An 18,468-nucleotide genomic window follows, 5' to 3' on the forward strand; every position below is an offset into this window, starting at 1 on the left:
TCCTTTCCATTTCTCTTCTGACTGGTAAGACTTTTTGAAGATGCAGGCTCTGGCGACATTATCCTTCTCTCCTTGAAATACACCTTCGGTGTTTTTTACCTGCCCTGTGTCAAAGCTCCCTAGCATTTGAACCCCTTATTGAGCACCCTCCACCTGCACTGAAGGCAAACTCTCTTGCCCTCTTTTTCAACCCATTTGCAAGGACTTCTGGTTTGCCTCAAAACCTAGCTCTTTTACATTTATAGACAGATACTCCTAATTTTGCACTTTGGATTACTTTGTCCTAGATATTTTTCTACTAGAGAAAACTGGGCCTTTTAAGCACAGCACATACATAAATTTCAACACCCATTACTCCTACCTTGCTTCCTATATACATGCATGCATATATTCATATATGTATATATGTATGTATTTATGTGTGTGTGTATATATATATGTATATTTTCAGAACCTAATAGTTGGCTCTCATCTTTAATAAAAGTTGTATTGTGGAAATTTTATTCTAAATAATTGATGAATTTGTTTTATAGAACATTTTCACTGACTTTTTTGCTATATACACATTAACAACACAGTTCTAGAACCAGCTATCGACTGTTATAGGAGATTGAATAGAGTTTATTTGGTTTATTAACAAATATATTCTCTCCTACCACCTCATGGTCTCATCCTTTGTTTTTCCATTCTTTTGTCTTCATCCAAATCTCCAACCTGATCTTTGAAAGAGTTACTTAATAATTTTTCCAACTATTTGAAATATGTGCGCTTCTAATTCTTTTAGCCCTTCCATGAACATTGAACAGTGAAAAATTCAAAATGCAAAGATTGGTAATTTGAGACAGGTAATAAAAATAGACATTAGACATATAACTTCAAATCTGATGATGAAAAATTATTGACTGCATATATATGTATGCATATATGTAAGTTTGTATGTGTGTGTGTGTATATATATATATATACACACACACATATGACTTAATATAAAGATTTAAGTCTTCCAGATATGATTACTTTTAAAAGGGCTTTTACACTTTTTGTTTACACATCATTAAACAGGGGAAGATGACTGAAATTTGGTTTTCATTTTTTCAGAAGGCATTAATCAAAACATATTAAAAAAATACACAACACACAAAACAGAAAATAGATAAGTATTTTAATATATTGTTACTTTTATTTCCATTAGAATGCATTCATGGCACTTGAACCTCTAAAATTTCTTTGCTGTTCCTTTTATTTACATGTAGCTCTTCACCTCCCAGAGGTTAGCAATGTTAAGAATGATTATTAATAACAATAATTTACTGATTTTCCCTGAGTATAGGATTAAATATCCAAAACTAAATTTATAACTACATTTTGTTGATATTTTATATTTTACTTTGCTATCTGAACATAGAAACCTAGAACTTTATGATGTAATCTTAGAATCCCTAAGTAAATTTGGAGTAAAACTGAACCTCGGGTCATCACACTTCATAATAATCAAGGCACATTATTTTCTATGTACTTATGTAGTTCAAATTTTATTATGTATCTAAATGTCCAATGTAAGTCAATTTTGTCTAAAGTCCTGATACCAATAAGCTTTCATCAGTTACTAAGAAAATCATTGTTCATTAGTAAAATAAAGTTTTATCTAAGAAAATTATATTTAAATTAAATTATTTTAGTATCTAAAATTTTAATTAACAATATTGGTAAATTAAATTTGTTGTTATCATCCCTTATTTTAATTTATTCTACCTATATTTTTAGTAGTAGTTTCTACTTCCTATTAGAGGGAGAGTCCTGCACTAGGCTATATAGTACAGATTGTTAAAATTAAGTTATTTAGTTATAATTACAATTAACTGTAGGAACAATGGTAAGTTGTAAATGTGTAACTTTCATCAATTAATTAACTGATTCAACTTTTATGGATTAAATTAATTCACCTTTCAGGATTTCTTTTTCCTTATCTATAAAAGGTCACTGAACTACATATATTATCCTTAAGGTCTCTTCCGGTTCTAACATAAAATAATAAAGACCCAAATTATCTAAATTTATACATTTGTAGACTAACTTTTAAAACAATTTCAAAACAGCCTTATAAAATATAACAGTTCTATGTTGTAAAATTGTGAATTACTACAATTTACCTTTCTCTGAATCTTGCTGATTCAGTTCTAAGATATACTTATTTTATAAAGCCTTCTTAGAATGTGTTGAAATAAGGCCAAAATCAAAATGCTGCATTTGAATTTAATAAATATAATTAGTAATGATTACATAATTTTTTGCTAATGCAGATAAATCTCATCACAGAATGATACAAAGCCAGTGTTTTTATTGAATATGTAAATCTATCTGGGAAATATTTAACATCTGATCTTTGAGGAGAATTCCTTTCAAATATATTTAATTTCAGTGAGAAAGCAGAGAGTTTTGATTTGTCTTAAAAACAACTCTGAGTGTAATAGATAATTACACATATTATTTGATTTCAGGTTTAAGGAGGAGGTCCCATACATAGTGGTACGCTCTCACTTAAACTCTCCTCTCATGAAGGCATGGTATTCTGATCACTAGCAGAGTTGTTAAAGTAGAAAATTCTTAACACTGATCAAAACAGACGAGTGGCAGCACTAAAACAGCACCACTGCTATAACAATGAAACCAGGAGGAAAAAGTGGAATACGCTGAGAAGTGAGCAAAAATCAGCTACTGACGGCTGAAAGAATCTTTATGGTAATGAAAAGACTGGAAATGAAGCTTAAAATTCATTAACATTATTTTGTCTGATTTCTCAAGAATAGAACTTTAGTGATTGGTCTAATGCTTAAAAGAGGCACTGGAATTTAGGTTTGTTTACATTTTTTTGTTTACATTTTTAGAACACACGCTTTACAACATGATTTTTCTTATTAGAAATATGGTTTTGTGAGACAGAATTGTGGAGCACAACCAAGAAAATGCGTGCAGAGGCTGATGTGGATTTAACAAAATCTGAGGCAGTGTTGTAATTTATAAAAGCACAAATTCTAAGGTTAAGATGGAAAGTACATGTTGAAAATATTTCTGAAACCTAATATGATATTTTGTGTTGTGACATTCCAAAGAGCACTAAATATTTCTAATCTCACTTGAGGAATAAGTTATTAGAAATCAATTAATACTTAAAGTCTAGTTATTTGATTTAGAGATTGGGGTTCATTCCAATCCAGTGTTTGATTAACTGATGGGCAATAGCTCGGCTTGGTGGCACAAAGAATGCCTGCTGCTTCCCTTTGGTCAGAACATCCACAACCTAAAATACACGATAATAAAATGTATTAGGATTTCAACACTGTCATACTTAAATACCATTTCTATGCTTATATAATTTAACTAAAATGTGATGATTTTACAGTGCATAACAACAGTAAAGAGTGACAACATCCAAGTTCAACAAGCAAAATTTAGTACAGTATTTTTAGTTGATTCAATGAGTTAGTGAATCAATTAAAAAAATATTCCAGAAACATGAGAGACTATGGACTATGAGAAACAAACTGAGGACTTCAGAGGGGAGGGGGGTGGGGAAATGGGATAGACCGGTGATGGGTAGTAAGGAGGGCACGTATTGCATGGTGCACTGGGTGTTATACACAACTAATGAATCATCGAGCCTTACATCGGAAACCGGGGATGTACTGTCTGGTGACTAACATAATATAATAAAAAATCATTAAAAAAAAAAAATATTCCAGAAAGGCATATTCCCTTATGAAAATAATGACATGAAAAAGAAAAGTATATGCTCCACACTTATTTTCAAAGTGAAGTCAACTTTTGCAACAGGTTCCCTTTTATAAGATTCTAAAAAACATTTAATTTCTACTTTTTGAAGTTGAGCATAAAATAAAATAAATTTTGTTTAGGCGAAGTCAGAAAGGATTTCAGGTCTTCACTACAAATAGTGTATCCATTTGTTTTCTACACAAATACTTTGGGTTAAGCAAAACACAGAGAAGTAATTTATCTTTCATTATGCTAGTGAAGGATGACATTTTAAAAAGTTCTTATGAGTGTATCTTTTTTATATAGTTTTGTTATTCTTGTCCTTAAGCACATTTTAAAATGAACAAGAACTTTTCAAAAATTTTAAGCATTTTTACTGATGTTTTTTGAGAGCTACTTGTTTTAATGCTGTAAACTAAAATACAAAATGTCTAAGAATAATCTTCCTGTTTCTCATCTTTGAAATAATGTTTACCTATTTTAAGTCCATCGAAAAGCATCACTAATCTGAAGGAACGGCATTTGAAATTAGAAAATGGCACAGAATCATCAACTAGAAGAACCTCACAGAATGAGTTAACATAGGACACATCAATTACATTGTAATCCATGCATGATGGGTGGGCCATACCCATTCATTCAACTTGGTGAAAACATGTATCCTTGCTGCATGCCCAAACTGATACAGTCAGAGAACAATCAATAGAAGGAGGAAATTAAATTGAACTTTACCTGTTCTCTAGTGAACCAGCGGGCATCCTCTATTTCATTCTTGTCAACTTTAATTTCTGTAGACACTGCCACAGCTAAGCAACCAATCATTAAGGAGGAGGGCATTGGCCATGGCTGACAAGAGACATACTGAACATGGCCAACTTTGACTCCACTTTCCTCTTCTACTTCTCTCCGAACAGCATCTTCTATTGTCTCTCCTAATCAAATGGGGCAAAATAACAAGTAGCTGATGAACATGCCTTGGACATTTTGTGCTCTGAATGGTTCAAACATTTGGAAATCAGTTTGGACAGAAACCCAATTCAAAGAATGAGAAAGCCTAAAACTAGACTGGAATTAAAAAAAAAATTATTTCTTAAAGTATAGGACCACATACATAATCAAAATGCCAGAAAACTTTTCTTGAAGTTCCAAATTTTTTGGTTACAGTGTAAAAATGTTAACATCTACAACTATCCAGCACCTGCTATTAGCTAAACACTATGCAAACATTTTATATATTATCTCATTTATGTATTAACACTAAATAGTTATAAATTATCATTCCAAGATTTTTATAAATGGCTAGCCTTTTCCTTACTAAAATTTTTTCTTATGTTGTCAAACAATTATTGCTGATAACTTTTCTCAAAAAGAGTTAAAAACCACATTAACACTAAAAGTTTAAAAACCACATAAGATGAAACAGTATTTTTTTCTTTCTAAATGATTTTTTTCTTCTAGATGACTGTTGACTCAGGTATGATAAAGTAGTGCCTAGAAATGTACTTTCTATTTCTGATTTGTTAGAACTGAGAATTAGGATAAAGGGAATGGTTTCTAAGTTTATCTGAAAGTTTAGAAATATTTTGCTATTTAAATATAGCTTGTTATTTCAAATACGGTGATATATTTCCTATATTAAAATTAACAACTTATGTTCACCAAAAAAATACAGTGGAAAGGTATGTCATAGACTAGCGTTAAGATATTTGCAAGACCATAGCTAAAGATTAGCATACAATACATACTACAAAACACCTAAAGTGAGAAAAAAGGATAAACAACCAAAACAGAATTAGGCAAAGAATGTAAACATGTAAAACTCAGAGAAAATAAAAACTGGATGCCTAGAACATGTTTGAAAAGCTGCTCCATCAGTAGGGAAATTAGAATGAAAACTATAATAACACTAACTCATACCTATCAGAATGGCAAATTATAAAGTATGAAAATCCTAACTTGGTGAAGATGTGGAACAGTAGACATTTCATGTGCTGTTAGAAAGAGTGCAAACTGGTAGGGACACTTCAGAGAGCAAGTTGGCAATGTCTACGAAAGGTTAGGATGCTCATATCCTATGAGCTAACAATTCTACTCTCAAGTATATGCTTTTGCTAACTCTTGCAAATGTGTACAAGGAGTAGTGTAAGAATATTCTTTGCAGCGTTGTTTGCAATAGCAAAAACTGATATACTGTTCAAAGCAGAATGGATGAATTAGAGTATTTATAAATAAAATGGTACACAGCAGTTAAAAAAAAAAACAGCCTAGAGTTACTAGACAGCATAGTGATAAGAGCATGGACTCAGCCAAATTGCCCAGGTTTGTATCCCTGCCTTACCACTGATTAGCTGTTTGATATTAGGCAAGTGATTCAGCTCCTGTACCTCTGTGCCCTCCCTGTAAAACTGCTGTAATAGTACCTACCTTATAAGGCTGTATGAGGATCATACGATTCAATATATGGAAAGCCTTCAAAACAGAGTGGGGCATAAAGTATGTTTACTACTATTATTATCATCAGTGCAGATTAATACTGGAAGTTAAGATAAACATGTATATTAATTATCATTTATTCCACAGATATTTATTGAACTCCTACTACATATAAGGCACTGCTCTAAGGGTGTGGGCTACAATGATGAATGAAATAAAGTCCCAGCCCTTATGCAACTTACTTTCTGGTATGAGCAGATAATAAATGAGTAGATAGATAAATAGGTACATACATCAGATAATAAATATAGAGATACATTCATTCATACATACCATGTCAGGTGGTAATGAGTGCTATAGGGAAAAATCAGGCAGGATGACAGAATTGTGATTGCAGGGTACAATGCTAACTAATGTATTTGGAGCTATCTGGGAAGGCCTCTTTGAAAAGGTGACACAGTTGGGTCTAGTAAAGAAGGAAGTGAGGTGTAAGTCATGCAGATACTTTGGTAATAGTAATATATGAAAGAGGAAATGCTGAATTTTTAAAAGACAAAATTATTCTGCTAAAAACAAATATCACATCACTTAAAATACATAGAAAATATTTTAAAATATCCCAGTTTCATAGCATGATAATTTGTCAAATGCTATCTAAAATTTTTATTTGAAAATTATAGGTTAAAGGAAGATTATTATTAAAATTATTAAGAAAAGGCTTACCAGGTTCAATAAATCCAGCAAGGCAAGTAAACATGCCTGGAGGAAATCTTTTCTGCCTGCCTAAAAGACATTTGGTCCCATCTGGATGAATAACTTGCATGATTACTACTGGATCTGTTTTTTAAAAAAATCAGATTAATTAATGATAGGAAAAAATAATTTAGACTCATTGTGTAAAGTCACTGTCAAATAGTATAATAAAAAGGTATATCTCCTATAAGAACAAGACTCTTATCTAATTATGAGATTGTTTCTTTCTGCCTGATGACAGAATATTTCAGGGAAATTGCATAGAATAGAATATTATAGACTAAAGGAAGACCAATTTTGTCTTCTTCTTAATAGCAACATTTATTATATACTTATGGTATGCTATGCATATATTTTAATTATAGAAAAGTTAGAGTAGGTTTTTTTTTTTAAAGATTTTATTTATTTATTTGACAGAGAGAAAGAGAGCGCACAAGTAGGGGAGTAGCGGGCAGGGGGAGAAACAGACTCCCCTCTGAGCAAGGAGCCTGATGTGGGACTCGGTTCCAGGACCGCGGGATCATGACCTGAGCTGAAGGCAGACGCTTAATGACTGGGCCACCCAGGCATCCCAAGAGTAGGTATTATACGGCATGAAGAAAATACAAGTTTTACTATAATAAATGTGAATTTTCCTCTCGCTTCCATCCTAATCCTGAACAAATGTTTTTAAAAGCTAATGCGGCTCTACGACTAAGTTTAAGCCAATAAAAAGATAAAATTTAAATTAAATAACAGTTTATTTCCCAGAAGTCATTAATGCAGTGAATTCCCCTTACTAGATCATGATTGAAAACAGGAATCAAATGTAAGACTCCAGAGCAGTAAAACCAGGTGTCAAAAAATCATGCATTTTACTCTCAGGAAACTTCCTCAGGTATTGCTCAGTTTATCTATCATTTTTCAGAAGTTTTAAAGGACTAGGTTCTCAGATTTCCAAACCTACAGAAGACTCCAAAGCAGCAATGAGGAGGAGGAGAGAAGGTATAGGTAGACAATGGCAGTAATGAAAAGCTAGCTCCAGGCTGTACTGCTTTGGTGATGCCTTGAATAGGCACTGAATTGTTGGGGTATTTTTTTTTTTTTTTTTGGTCTCTGCACTAGGTGGACCCAGACTTTTGAAATCATATATTTTAACACATCAAATTCATATTGATTAACTCAGAGTTAAGAGATGGCTAATTAGGGATGCCTGGGTGGCTCAGTCAGTTAAACATCTGCGTTTAGCTCAGGGTCCTGGGATCAAGTCTCACATTGGGCTCCTTGCTCAGCGGGGAGTCTGCTTCTCTCTCTGCTTGTGCTCTCTCTCTGACAAATAAATAAATAAAATCTTAAAAAAAAAGGCTAATTATGTACAATGTCCCTTACTTAGAGGTCATGAAACTATATAATACTTTAATACTTATAATCTTAAGTTATATTAAATATGCTTTTAATAAAAAGGTGAACCCCTCAACAACTCAAAATCTTGTCTTCCTAGAATGTCTTATTCCCTAAGATTCCAGATGGCTGAGATTTCCCTGTAAAGCAAAAGGCTTACCAACTCTTGGATATGATGTATTGTGAACACCATGGAGGCTAGGACAGTCGTCTTTTAAGCATACTCTTTTGTAGCCGCCTTCCTCAATTTTAGTCGCACTTCCACAGGTTGGGCAGAACTTATATCGACTGTGCCAGGCAAGAACGGATCTTGCTTGAGCTACAACCCCTTTAAGAGAGGCATAAAAAGTTTTAATTCTGTGATAAACTGTAAACAAATTAATATCAAAGTAAAATGTTCATAAGTCAAGGCATACACTATATTTTTTGAATAGCTACTTGATTGAGAATTTTCATATTCCTATTTTTATGATGTATATTTCTTTTGAAGTAAAATATTTAATCCAACAGATGACAAATGAAAATCTGATTTAACTTTAATTTGAACTAATAAAATATAACTCTCATATAAGATAGTTGCTAGCACACCTATCTTACTATATTAGCTCAGGCTTTTACTATAGGTGATTTTTAAATTTTAGATACACAAGATTCTAGTGTATAGTCATTTTACAAATACTGACTTTACAATAATGACTTTTATAAAAATACACTATGCAGCCACTTCGTAATTTAGAGTTGGACTATAAAGAAAATATTAATAGGAAACTGCAGGAATTCTCCTTTCCTGGGTGCCTAAACAACTACCAGTCCATGTCACTATGAAACATATCCTGTTTACAACTGGAAACTGCAAAAGATATTAAAAAAGTATTATATTTATAATATTCATGGTTAACTTTGTTCATGAAAAAAAATGCCTATAAGAATAAATCTTAGAATATATATACTTTGGCTATAGTCTTTACCCTGGTACTTCAAAAAAGAATATGGCCTGACCAGAAATGTTATAGTTGAAGCAATAAAACTAGAAATGCTACATTTGCATTTGCTTGACAAACTTGCTCTCATTAAAATACATTATTTGGTTTAAGGATTTTGGAAAAAAAAAAAAAGCAAAATAATCATAAACAACAATAACAATGTTTCAAACTGGGAAAAACAAAATAAACAATACATAATAACAAATTAATACTGAAATTCCACAAACCATAGGCAACATTAAATATTTCCCTACTACGTTACCTTGTAATACGTAATTTATGCTGTCTACATTATTTCAATATTGTTTCAATAAGAAAAGCTAGCATTTATTGAGTACCAACTATGTATGAAGCATCATGCAAAGATCTTTACATATATCATCTTAATTATTTATTCATGAAGAACACAACAGATATATTTCTAATGGACTACATGATACAGAGGGTAGTGTGGTATCGATGGATAGTATGAATGACAAATAATAGAAATATATTTTATGTGGAAGTAAATAAAAATACATAGCTCAATGGGTTACCTCATCTTATTTAATGTTTAGAGCAATCCTATGATGTAGGTACTATTATTATCCTCTTTTTCTAGAGGAGGAAACTGAGGCACAAAGAGGTTAACTGTGGAAGTTTACATAGCAAGTGAATAAAAGGGAGAGAGAAATGGAGAGAGAGATCCTTTTGATCTTAAAATTATATAGCTACAAAGAAAAGATATTTTCTTTAAAAAGCGCAATGTTTTCTCCACAGATGTGAAGAATAAAACATACCAATCCAGACTTTGGGAGGAGATAATCTAAGCAGGCTCTGGAAGGGCCCACCACACATCTAAGGGAAGGTGGACATTGCCAAGTGACCCCTACCTTACCTCCCATTAACCTGTCAGTCTACCATAATTTAGCTTATTGATCACGCCTCTTGTCAAATTCATCAACAGCTTCATACTACCAAAATGAAAGATCCTTAAAAAGAAAAATCTTTGTTTATCTTATTCAAATTCTCAACAGCATTCAATATATTTGACTACTTCCTCCTTGAAATACTCTGCTCCTTTGATTTCCATGAGCACATTCTCTTTATGGCCACACTGTCAACAATAGCTTTGATGGCTCTTCTTTCTACCTGACCTCAAAATTTAGGGGGATTCAGGTATGATTCTGAGGCTCTCTTTCTTGCTGGTGCTCAACTATCTCAATTTCCTGAGATTTAAATGTCACGTTCGCGTTGATGACTCCCACATGGGTATCTCCAGTTCACACCTCTCCTCTGTGCTGCAGATTCTAACATCCTTCTCTAAAACTGAACAGGCTCAAAACTAAAATCTTGGTTTATTTACTTCAAGTCTGTCTTGCTTCCCTTGCTCAACCTGTCACCCTATATTATTTTATCAAGAAACAGTATCACTGTCCACCAAATTACTAAAGTCTCAAACCTGGCAAACATTTTTGATCTTTTCTTTCATCATTATATACCCCATACCCAATCCATCAGCAAGTGCTGATGATTTTCTCTCTAAAACATACCTTGAATGTACCCCTTTTCTCCATCTCTTCCATTGTCACTTTAATTCAGGCTGTAGTCCAGGTTACTGTCATCTCTCAGTTACAACAGTCTCAACCTACTGATCAAGCCCTATCAGTTTTACCTCCAGAACATCTCAAACTCTCCCTTTCTCTCCATCAGTGCAATCCACTGCAACCTCTTACCTGAGCTATTTTAATCTCCAATCCCCTCTTAACAAGACTTCTGACTTCACACTTAATTACCTACAATTCATGATCTACAAAGCAGGCAGAGGGAGGGTTTTTGTTTCTTTTTAAACCATAGGTCAGGTTACACAATTTAAATGGAATTTAGAATAAAACCATCGCATATCAGGCCCCACATGAACTAGCATACTCAGCAATAGAAAACAAAATAGTCAGGCCTTTGCCATCATGTTCAGTGTAGAGCAAGTGCTCCATAATTATTCACTGAAGAATCAACTTAAAATCAGCATGCATTAGGATTAATTCTGGGGAAACTAATCTTGGCTGATTAAAACTGCTGTAACTGCTCAGGAGAGCAGTCCCCTAGAATGAGAACTTTAGGAAAGTTCTAATTAAGACAGTCTAATTTCATTGCTTACTGAAAGAAGTTGCCTCCTAGAAATGTAGATATGTATAACTCCAACACAGTTCCGAAAACCAGATTATTACCAACAGGTAATTATTACAACAGGTAAACCATGTTCACTTCTTACCAGCTTCTTTTTCTTTCAACTGCAGAAGAGCTGGCATTGGAGGATGAAGAAAATAACAATTTTCATGTCTTTGCTTAAATTCTTCAGCAGCAACAGGATCTATACCTAGAGCAAACCAGGCAACCAACCCATCTTCTTCTTCTCTTGGGACTTCTCCAGCATAATTAAATGACTCTTTTTTCATTTCAAGTTCTACTCCAAGAAAAATCAAGGTGATCTTTTCACGCTGAGCCAAGTAACTTTTTATGTCTGTGTAGTTCAGCGGACAAAGCCTGACTTCTGGCTGTTGGAAACTTTCTTCATTGCCACCTAGAGTAACCAAGGGATTTAAATCTGAGAAAAGGATATAAACTGTGGCTGGATGGCTTTCTTTAGCTAGTAGCCAGTCAGAATTATTTCTTTTTTCACTTTTTCGATCTAATAGTGTCCTGCTAAAATAATTTTCACATTCTTCCACTTCATTAGTTAGGAACCAAGGCTTCATACCACCTTTAGCATTAGCTAGTAAGTTAGCTATATGCTTATAACCCCAAAATTTAGCAATATCCAGTGCAGTCTGCCTTGATTTATTGACAATGGCTCTGTCACACCTACAGGTGGAAAGAAAAATAAAATAGGAAATAAACATTTTCTTTAATATTTATTACAATAAAATATTTCCAGATGCACATGATAGCCCCTCTAATGATTATTATGTAGATTTTTTCTTTTAGTACATAATTTACCAACAGGAAGGTTAAAAGAAATAATCATAAATGATGAAAAGTTAGAGATAGTAGATATTTAACATTTCTGGAAAATTATGAAATAAAAAACAGTATGTCTTATGTGTTGTAAGAAGAAATTAAAATTTTATGAGGGGTTCTTGATAGTCATGTGGGTTAGTCATTTTTTTTTTTAGTTAGTCATGTATTTTTTATTTGGGAGAAAAAGATTAGACTGACTCGTAAATTTGCTTTGCTATTAAGTATGAAGGATTATTCCCTCAAAAAAAGAAGTTAAAAGCTTTTAGTTAGATACTATGCTATGTATTTATATAATAAAAATGGTCAATGAGTTATTTACAAGCCCAATGGTACAAATATGGCTACAAGAAAAATTTAAAAGGAATTATGCAACCCAGAAATTAAACCAGAGCCCTTCAAGTAGTAGCGCCTAAAATGTTTACCCTTTCTCAAGTAGAAATTGGACAACATCTGGGTGCCCATTCCTTGCAGCATACATTAAAGCAGTCCAGCCATTTTCAGAAGTTTCATTGAGAAGAAATGGAGAATGACTGAGGATTACTGTTAAACTGGCAATATCTCCTTCTGCAGCTGAATAGTGAAGCTGGGAAATTATTTCTTGCTTTGGGCTTCTTTTTATAGAAGACATTTCTTCCTTAAAAAGAGGAAAATAGAAAAAAAAAACCCTCATTTTCAGTTGCTATTTATTCAATGGTGGAACATTATCTGAATATAGATATAATTAGGATAGTTATGGTTTTTAAAGCTATATACTCTTCAAAAGTTAATACTCAACTGTCATCATAGCACTCATTTCAAAATTGTCTTAAATATAATTTAAATTTTAAATATAATTCAACATGGGATGTATAACATATGTATAAAGAGCTTTGGTAATAAAGACAAGTGGGGGCATATCCTTGAGAAGGGGTGTCAAGTAAAAAACATTGCAAAGAGGAGGAGGTATCTAAAGAAGACAGGAGGGATTTCAATATAGATCAGGGGAATGAGGGGAGTTCCAGAAATCAAGTCAGAAGTTTTTTAGCAGATGACTAGTATTCTCTTAGATTCTATGGTACCAGAAACAGGTGCCTGCCCTTAGGAAAATTATGATACTACAGCTGATTATTCAAAACTTGTGTTAAGTCTCACATGAAAACGATTTATTGCTTTCTCATGCACAATTAATTCTACAATCCATCTGGGATTGATTTTTGTTCATAGTGTGAAGTAGGGGCAAGATACATTTTTATCACAGTGGATAATCCATATGACTTGGGACCATTCTTAAAATTACCATTTGTCCCGTTGCACTGCAGGTATCATCTTTGTCATAAGTCAGATGACCATAAAATTTGGATCTATTTTTGAACATTGTTCATTTTGTCACTTTGTCAAAATTTGAATCAAAGAAGCTTTTTAAACCATTAACTTTGTCTGCTTTATTACTTGCTTGTTTCAGTAAGAAAAAAATATAGAAAATGTTTCATACTTCTTCATAAATGTCTCAACGTGGATTTTAAGTGGTAGGGCACAAACTGAGCTATTCTTTGTGGAAATGGTTCATGCTTAAGTTCTCTATGAGAACAATATATTTCTTTTAAGGTATGAATTTTTGCTTAGTGAAATGCTATTTAAGAATTGATTTGGGATTCTAACTAGGTTTATATCATTCTAAGCATTAAGTTATTTAGGCTAAAAAGGAAAGGTTATAATCCATACATTTTGACTGCTGTTGTCTCTAGTGTTCTCACACTGCAATTTGGCTGATCAATATTATAGTAGAGGGAGTATGAACAAAATTTAGGGAAAAATGGGCTGAAAAGATTAATTGTTCACCTTTCCTGTTTGTATCTTTCTGCTACTTATAAAAAGCTCAAATCTGACTACACACAAAAGAGGTGGGTAGGTGGACGGGTGAAATAGGGGACTAGAATTGAAGAGTATACTGGATGAGCACTCAATAGTGTACAGAATTATTGAATCACAATATTGTATACCTGAAACTAATATAACAATGTTAACTATACTGGGATTAAAATAAAAGACTTAAAAAAAAAACTACTCGCAGGAATGGTGAAAATATATTTATAATTTAAATTAGGGGGAGTGACTTCTATCTTAAAAAACAATTCATTTCTTTACTGCAGAATTTACTTCACTGTTCTTATTGAGATTTCTAAATGCTTTACAAATTTATCAGTAACAAAAGCTACAAGTTTTCAGGACTTTATTTTGAATCATTGCTGTATACTGACTCACGTACGGTGTCCCTTCCAAGTTGCCTTTCCCTAAACTGATTTTCCACAAAATATGACATAGGTTCTTCAGGTAGGTTTACTTTAAGCTATATTTTACTGTTGCAAGTTCTGAGGTCATAGTCAGTTCTTCACTCTCTCCACAGGCCACTCCACAAGGCGGAGTGCAAAACTGTCCTCCAAAAATAAAGTACCATTCACTACCTCCAGTGCAATTCTTATGCCTACAGTGTTCTCAGGACAAAGGCAGTGAAAATGTTTACTTTCTCCCTTAACTTTTTTTTTTTTTTTTTAGCATAGCCATCTAGAAGCAACCATTTCTCATTCCAGAGAATCACACAAAATCTTCAATTCAGCTCTACTGTTGGATTTACTTTTTCATTTCCCAGTAACAGGTTTTCCACAAGGTAAGGCTCTAAAGGCAGGACGAGGTGATTCACTCAGCAAAATGCTGCCCCTGCTTTCCAAAAGGAACACAGACCATCCTGAGAGGTCGTTTAACCAAACCACATCCACTTTTACCGATGTGTACCCGGGGCCCATGACTTGCTCAAGGTCTCATGGTTCAAGAGACAGGGCAGAGTTCAAAGACAGCTCTGTCAGTGAAGTTACTGACCATTATTTAACGAATTCCACGTCCTTCGGCATTCAAGGTGGCCATTTAACAAGTCAAGCGCCACCTACACAAGGTCTCTCCAAGTAGTTAAATGCCTTGAGATAGTTCACTTTCTTGCCACTACTGTGAGACTCCTTCTTTTAAAAGGGAATATGCAGTTGAAGCAGCACTTCGTTTTCCCCACCTCAAAGACGGGGCTTAAAACGTCACCAGCAGCCCACCGGCTGCGCCCCCTGCCCTCTCCCGGGAAGCCAGGGCTACCAGCCCACAGCTCCCGCGCCTGCACCCTCACCGCATTCCGAGGCTGCGCGGAACAACCCAGCATAGCCAGGCCAACAGCGCTGAGATCAAAAAGCACTGAGAACTGGTCACCCACCGAAGGGAGGGCACCGGGGCCGACCAACTAGGCGTCGCAGCTACTAACCCAAAGCTGACCAGAGTAGAGGAAAGCAGGATATAGCCGCAAGACTGGGAAAACCCCGCTCTCACTCTTCCGGGCGCCGGATTCAGCCTTCCCGACTTCCGGAGGAGGGTCGCTGTCCTCGAGCGGTTTTATGGGAAATGTAGTTTGTCGCAAATTGTGAGCGATCCGTGAAGGGGCGGGGCTTGGGGGGCGAAGGCGTTGGGGAGTCTTGGCGGGAGGTCCAGGCTGTGACGTCCAGCTTCTTGGCGGTGAGTGAAAGGCTGGTTTCCCTTCCCGGTACCCAGATGTGTGAAGTGTGGTGCGGACGACGGAAAACTGTAGGTCTGTGGAAGCTGTTTTAAGTTTTACAGTGTTTTCACATCCAGTTCCCTAACCTTCTTTCTTGTACGGTCCGATGCAGTGGCGTGTTCAAAGCATTCTTTTACCTGGAATACTGTCTGGACAACTTACTCCAGTGCGTGACCTTAAAACAGTTGTGCACCTCTGAACCTAAACTCGTCATGTGCAAAATGGTACCATGTATTCATGCCTCCTTCATTTAATCGTCCTTTAAAAATTATATAAGTGCCCACAACACCTCCTTGGGTTATGCGGTTAAAAGAGGATAATGTATTCAAAGCTCTTATGAAGTTTAGAATTTAGAGTTAGTACTCACAGCACAATTATTATTCGTGCTGTTATTTCACTTCCTGTGCTTTCAAATTCCAAAACCTGAAGTTATGTTGAGTCCGAGATTGCAAAACTAGGTGTTGGGAGTCTCCTAGACCAGGGCTTTTTTTCTTTACTAAACTGCCACCTTGGCAATCAGCAAGTTGAGTTGGATAAGGCTGACCGTTGCTTCCTGACTGAATTTGAAACATTGGAAACTTTTTCTTCTCACAGTGAAGTTATGTATACTCGTGGGCATTGTGCTTTCATGACTGCTTTATTTTTATTTATTTTTATTTTTTTTAAGTTTGTGTTTTAGTAATCTCTGCACCCAGTGTGGGGCTTGAACTCACTACCCCAAGATCAAGAGTTGCATGCTCTTCTGACTGAGCCTGCCAGACACCCCATCATTACTGCTTTTAAAAACTTTGTCCTGTGCTTCTTTCTGTGAGTGGTTATTTTAGTCTCTAGTGATTTCAAAGTTCAGAGAGGAGATCAGAAGTACTAAGTTTTGGTAACTCAGTTGAAATACCTAATCTTTGTATTCAAACATATATTAAATAGATTAGTACAAGGAACACTTACATTAATCATCTAGCATAAACAATTACAAATACGTAGTCATCCCAGTCCTTTGGATTCTTGTGAAGTAAATACCAGATACCATATTATTTTATTGATAAATATTTAAGGGTAAGCTTTTTGGAATTATGAGTATATATCTAAAATGTAAAATGGTTCTTAAAAAGAACATAACTATAATATCATTAGTACAACTAAAATTTAATAGTAATTCCATAATGTCATGGAAGACTCAATATCAAATATAATTGTCTCAAATTTTGTTTCATATATTTTACAGTTGATTTGCTTAAATCAGTCCTAAATAAAGTTTCCACATTATATATTTGATGCTTTTTGATCTATAGGTTCCCCTGTAATTTTTTTCCAATTTATTTGTTTAAGAATGATGATTATCTGCTCTGTAGAGTTCCCCATATTCTGAATTTTGTAAATTGCATTCCTACAGTGTCTTTTTGCCTGTATTTCTTATAAACTGTGGTTAAATCTACAGGTTATTCAGATTAAAAAATTTTTTTTTTCAATGGGCAGAAAGAGTTCATAGATTTTATTTGCTTCCTGTTACTTTACATGAAGAGGCTGACACTGTCTGGTTGTCTGTGTCATGTTACAATTGCTTATTGGGTTTAAATATTGTTAACCTGATAAAATTTATGATAAACATGAATTTTCCCATCACTTTTCAGCTAATAGTTTTAGCAGCCATTAATGGTTATTGCCTAGTTCCATTATTTCTTTAGAAGTTGCAAAATGATGATATTCTAATTTGATTATGTTACATTTATTAACAGAAATTCTTTTTTATAGTAAAGAACTTTAACTCATTAAGTAGAGTTTACACAGGAAAATTAGGATAAATGTGCAGTTTTCTCCTTTATTTCCTAGTTTTAAGAATAATGAGCTAGGTCCCTAATATCCTTCAAGTTTTTAAAATATTTTTATGAACTCATGAGTGTTAAAATTTTTAATATATGTCAATTCATTGAGGATATTATTTAAAATGTATTTCTATAATATTTATTATTCTGATGTTCAAATTGTTTCTTTGGCCAGTTGGAACCCTAAGTGGGCTCCTGGGTTCCTTCGACCAGGCTACTGTAGTGTTTGACAGCTTCCTCTCTAGCATAACAAAATCTTTTAAACTCATCTTGTAAATATTCTGCACAGATCTGGAATCAGCCCTTTCTTCAAGGAATATTGATTCCTTTTAGTAAGAAATGGTATTTAGATACCACAGTTCTTTGTACTTGGGGTGCTCATTGCTAACAGGTTACTGAATACTTCTCTGCATGTAATCCTCCCCTAGGGAAATTGAACAGATACAAATCCTTTCCAATAGGAGTTTACATTCCAAGGACAAGAATGGTGCCAACACGGATATTAATGCCATAAAGTAATGTTTTCATTTTATTAATTTCCTGCTTGGAAACTCAAAGTTTCCTCAATACCTAGAAGAAAAAGTTAAAACTCTTTGCCTAGCATTTCTACCTTCCTTTTTAAAAAAAATTTTTTTTGAAGATTTTATTTATTTATTTGACAGAGAGAGACAGCCAGGGAGAAAGGGAACACAAGCTGGGGGAGTGGGAGAGGAAGAAGCAGGCTCCGAGGAGCCTGATGTGGGGCTCGATCCCAGAACGCTGGGAT

At 34.3% G+C, this 18,468-nt stretch overlaps 1 protein-coding gene across 7 annotated transcripts; it reads right to left on the bottom strand.

Annotated features, from left to right (window-relative positions):
• Positions 1-1,145: 1,145 nt before the first annotated feature.
• NUDT12 (nudix hydrolase 12) lies at positions 1,146-15,699 on the bottom strand. Of its 7 annotated transcripts, none has more exons than XM_026498498.4 (7): positions 15,595-15,699; positions 12,740-12,951; positions 11,572-12,161; positions 8,498-8,665; positions 6,928-7,041; positions 4,504-4,703; positions 1,146-3,298 (listed from the first exon to the last, which is right to left on the bottom strand). In XM_026498498.4, the coding sequence occupies exons 2-7, from the start codon at positions 12,943-12,945 to the stop codon at positions 3,188-3,190; spliced, it is 1,389 nt and encodes a 462-aa protein (XP_026354283.1). In that variant the 5' UTR covers positions 12,946-12,951; positions 15,595-15,699; the 3' UTR covers positions 1,146-3,187. The 7 variants fall into 7 exon arrangements, with proteins under 7 accessions (XP_026354283.1, XP_026354282.1, XP_026354281.1 ...); XM_026498497.4 differs by having other exon boundaries at positions 12,740-12,947; positions 15,547-15,693; XM_026498496.4 differs by having other exon boundaries at positions 15,547-15,693.
• Positions 15,700-18,468: the final 2,769 nt, after the last annotated feature.

Source organism: Ursus arctos, unplaced genomic scaffold (genome assembly GCF_023065955.2).
Source record: "Ursus arctos isolate Adak ecotype North America unplaced genomic scaffold, UrsArc2.0 scaffold_5, whole genome shotgun sequence".
Taxonomy (NCBI): domain Eukaryota; kingdom Metazoa; phylum Chordata; class Mammalia; order Carnivora; family Ursidae; genus Ursus; species Ursus arctos.

Bases quoted from the DNA above. Each gene is read 5' to 3' on its own strand.
- NUDT12 (XM_026498494.4), bottom strand. From the start codon at position 15,495: ATGCTGGGTTGTTCCGCGCAGCCTCGGAATGCG. The intron at 12,952-15,462 runs GTGAGGGTGCAG...CCTCTTTTTAAG, and splicing joins CCGCGCAGCCTCGGAATGCG to GAAGAAATGTCTTCTATAAA. The intron at 12,162-12,739 runs GTAAACATTTTA...TTCCACCTGTAG, and splicing joins CAATTTCTACTTGAGAAAGG to GTGTGACAGAGCCATTGTCA.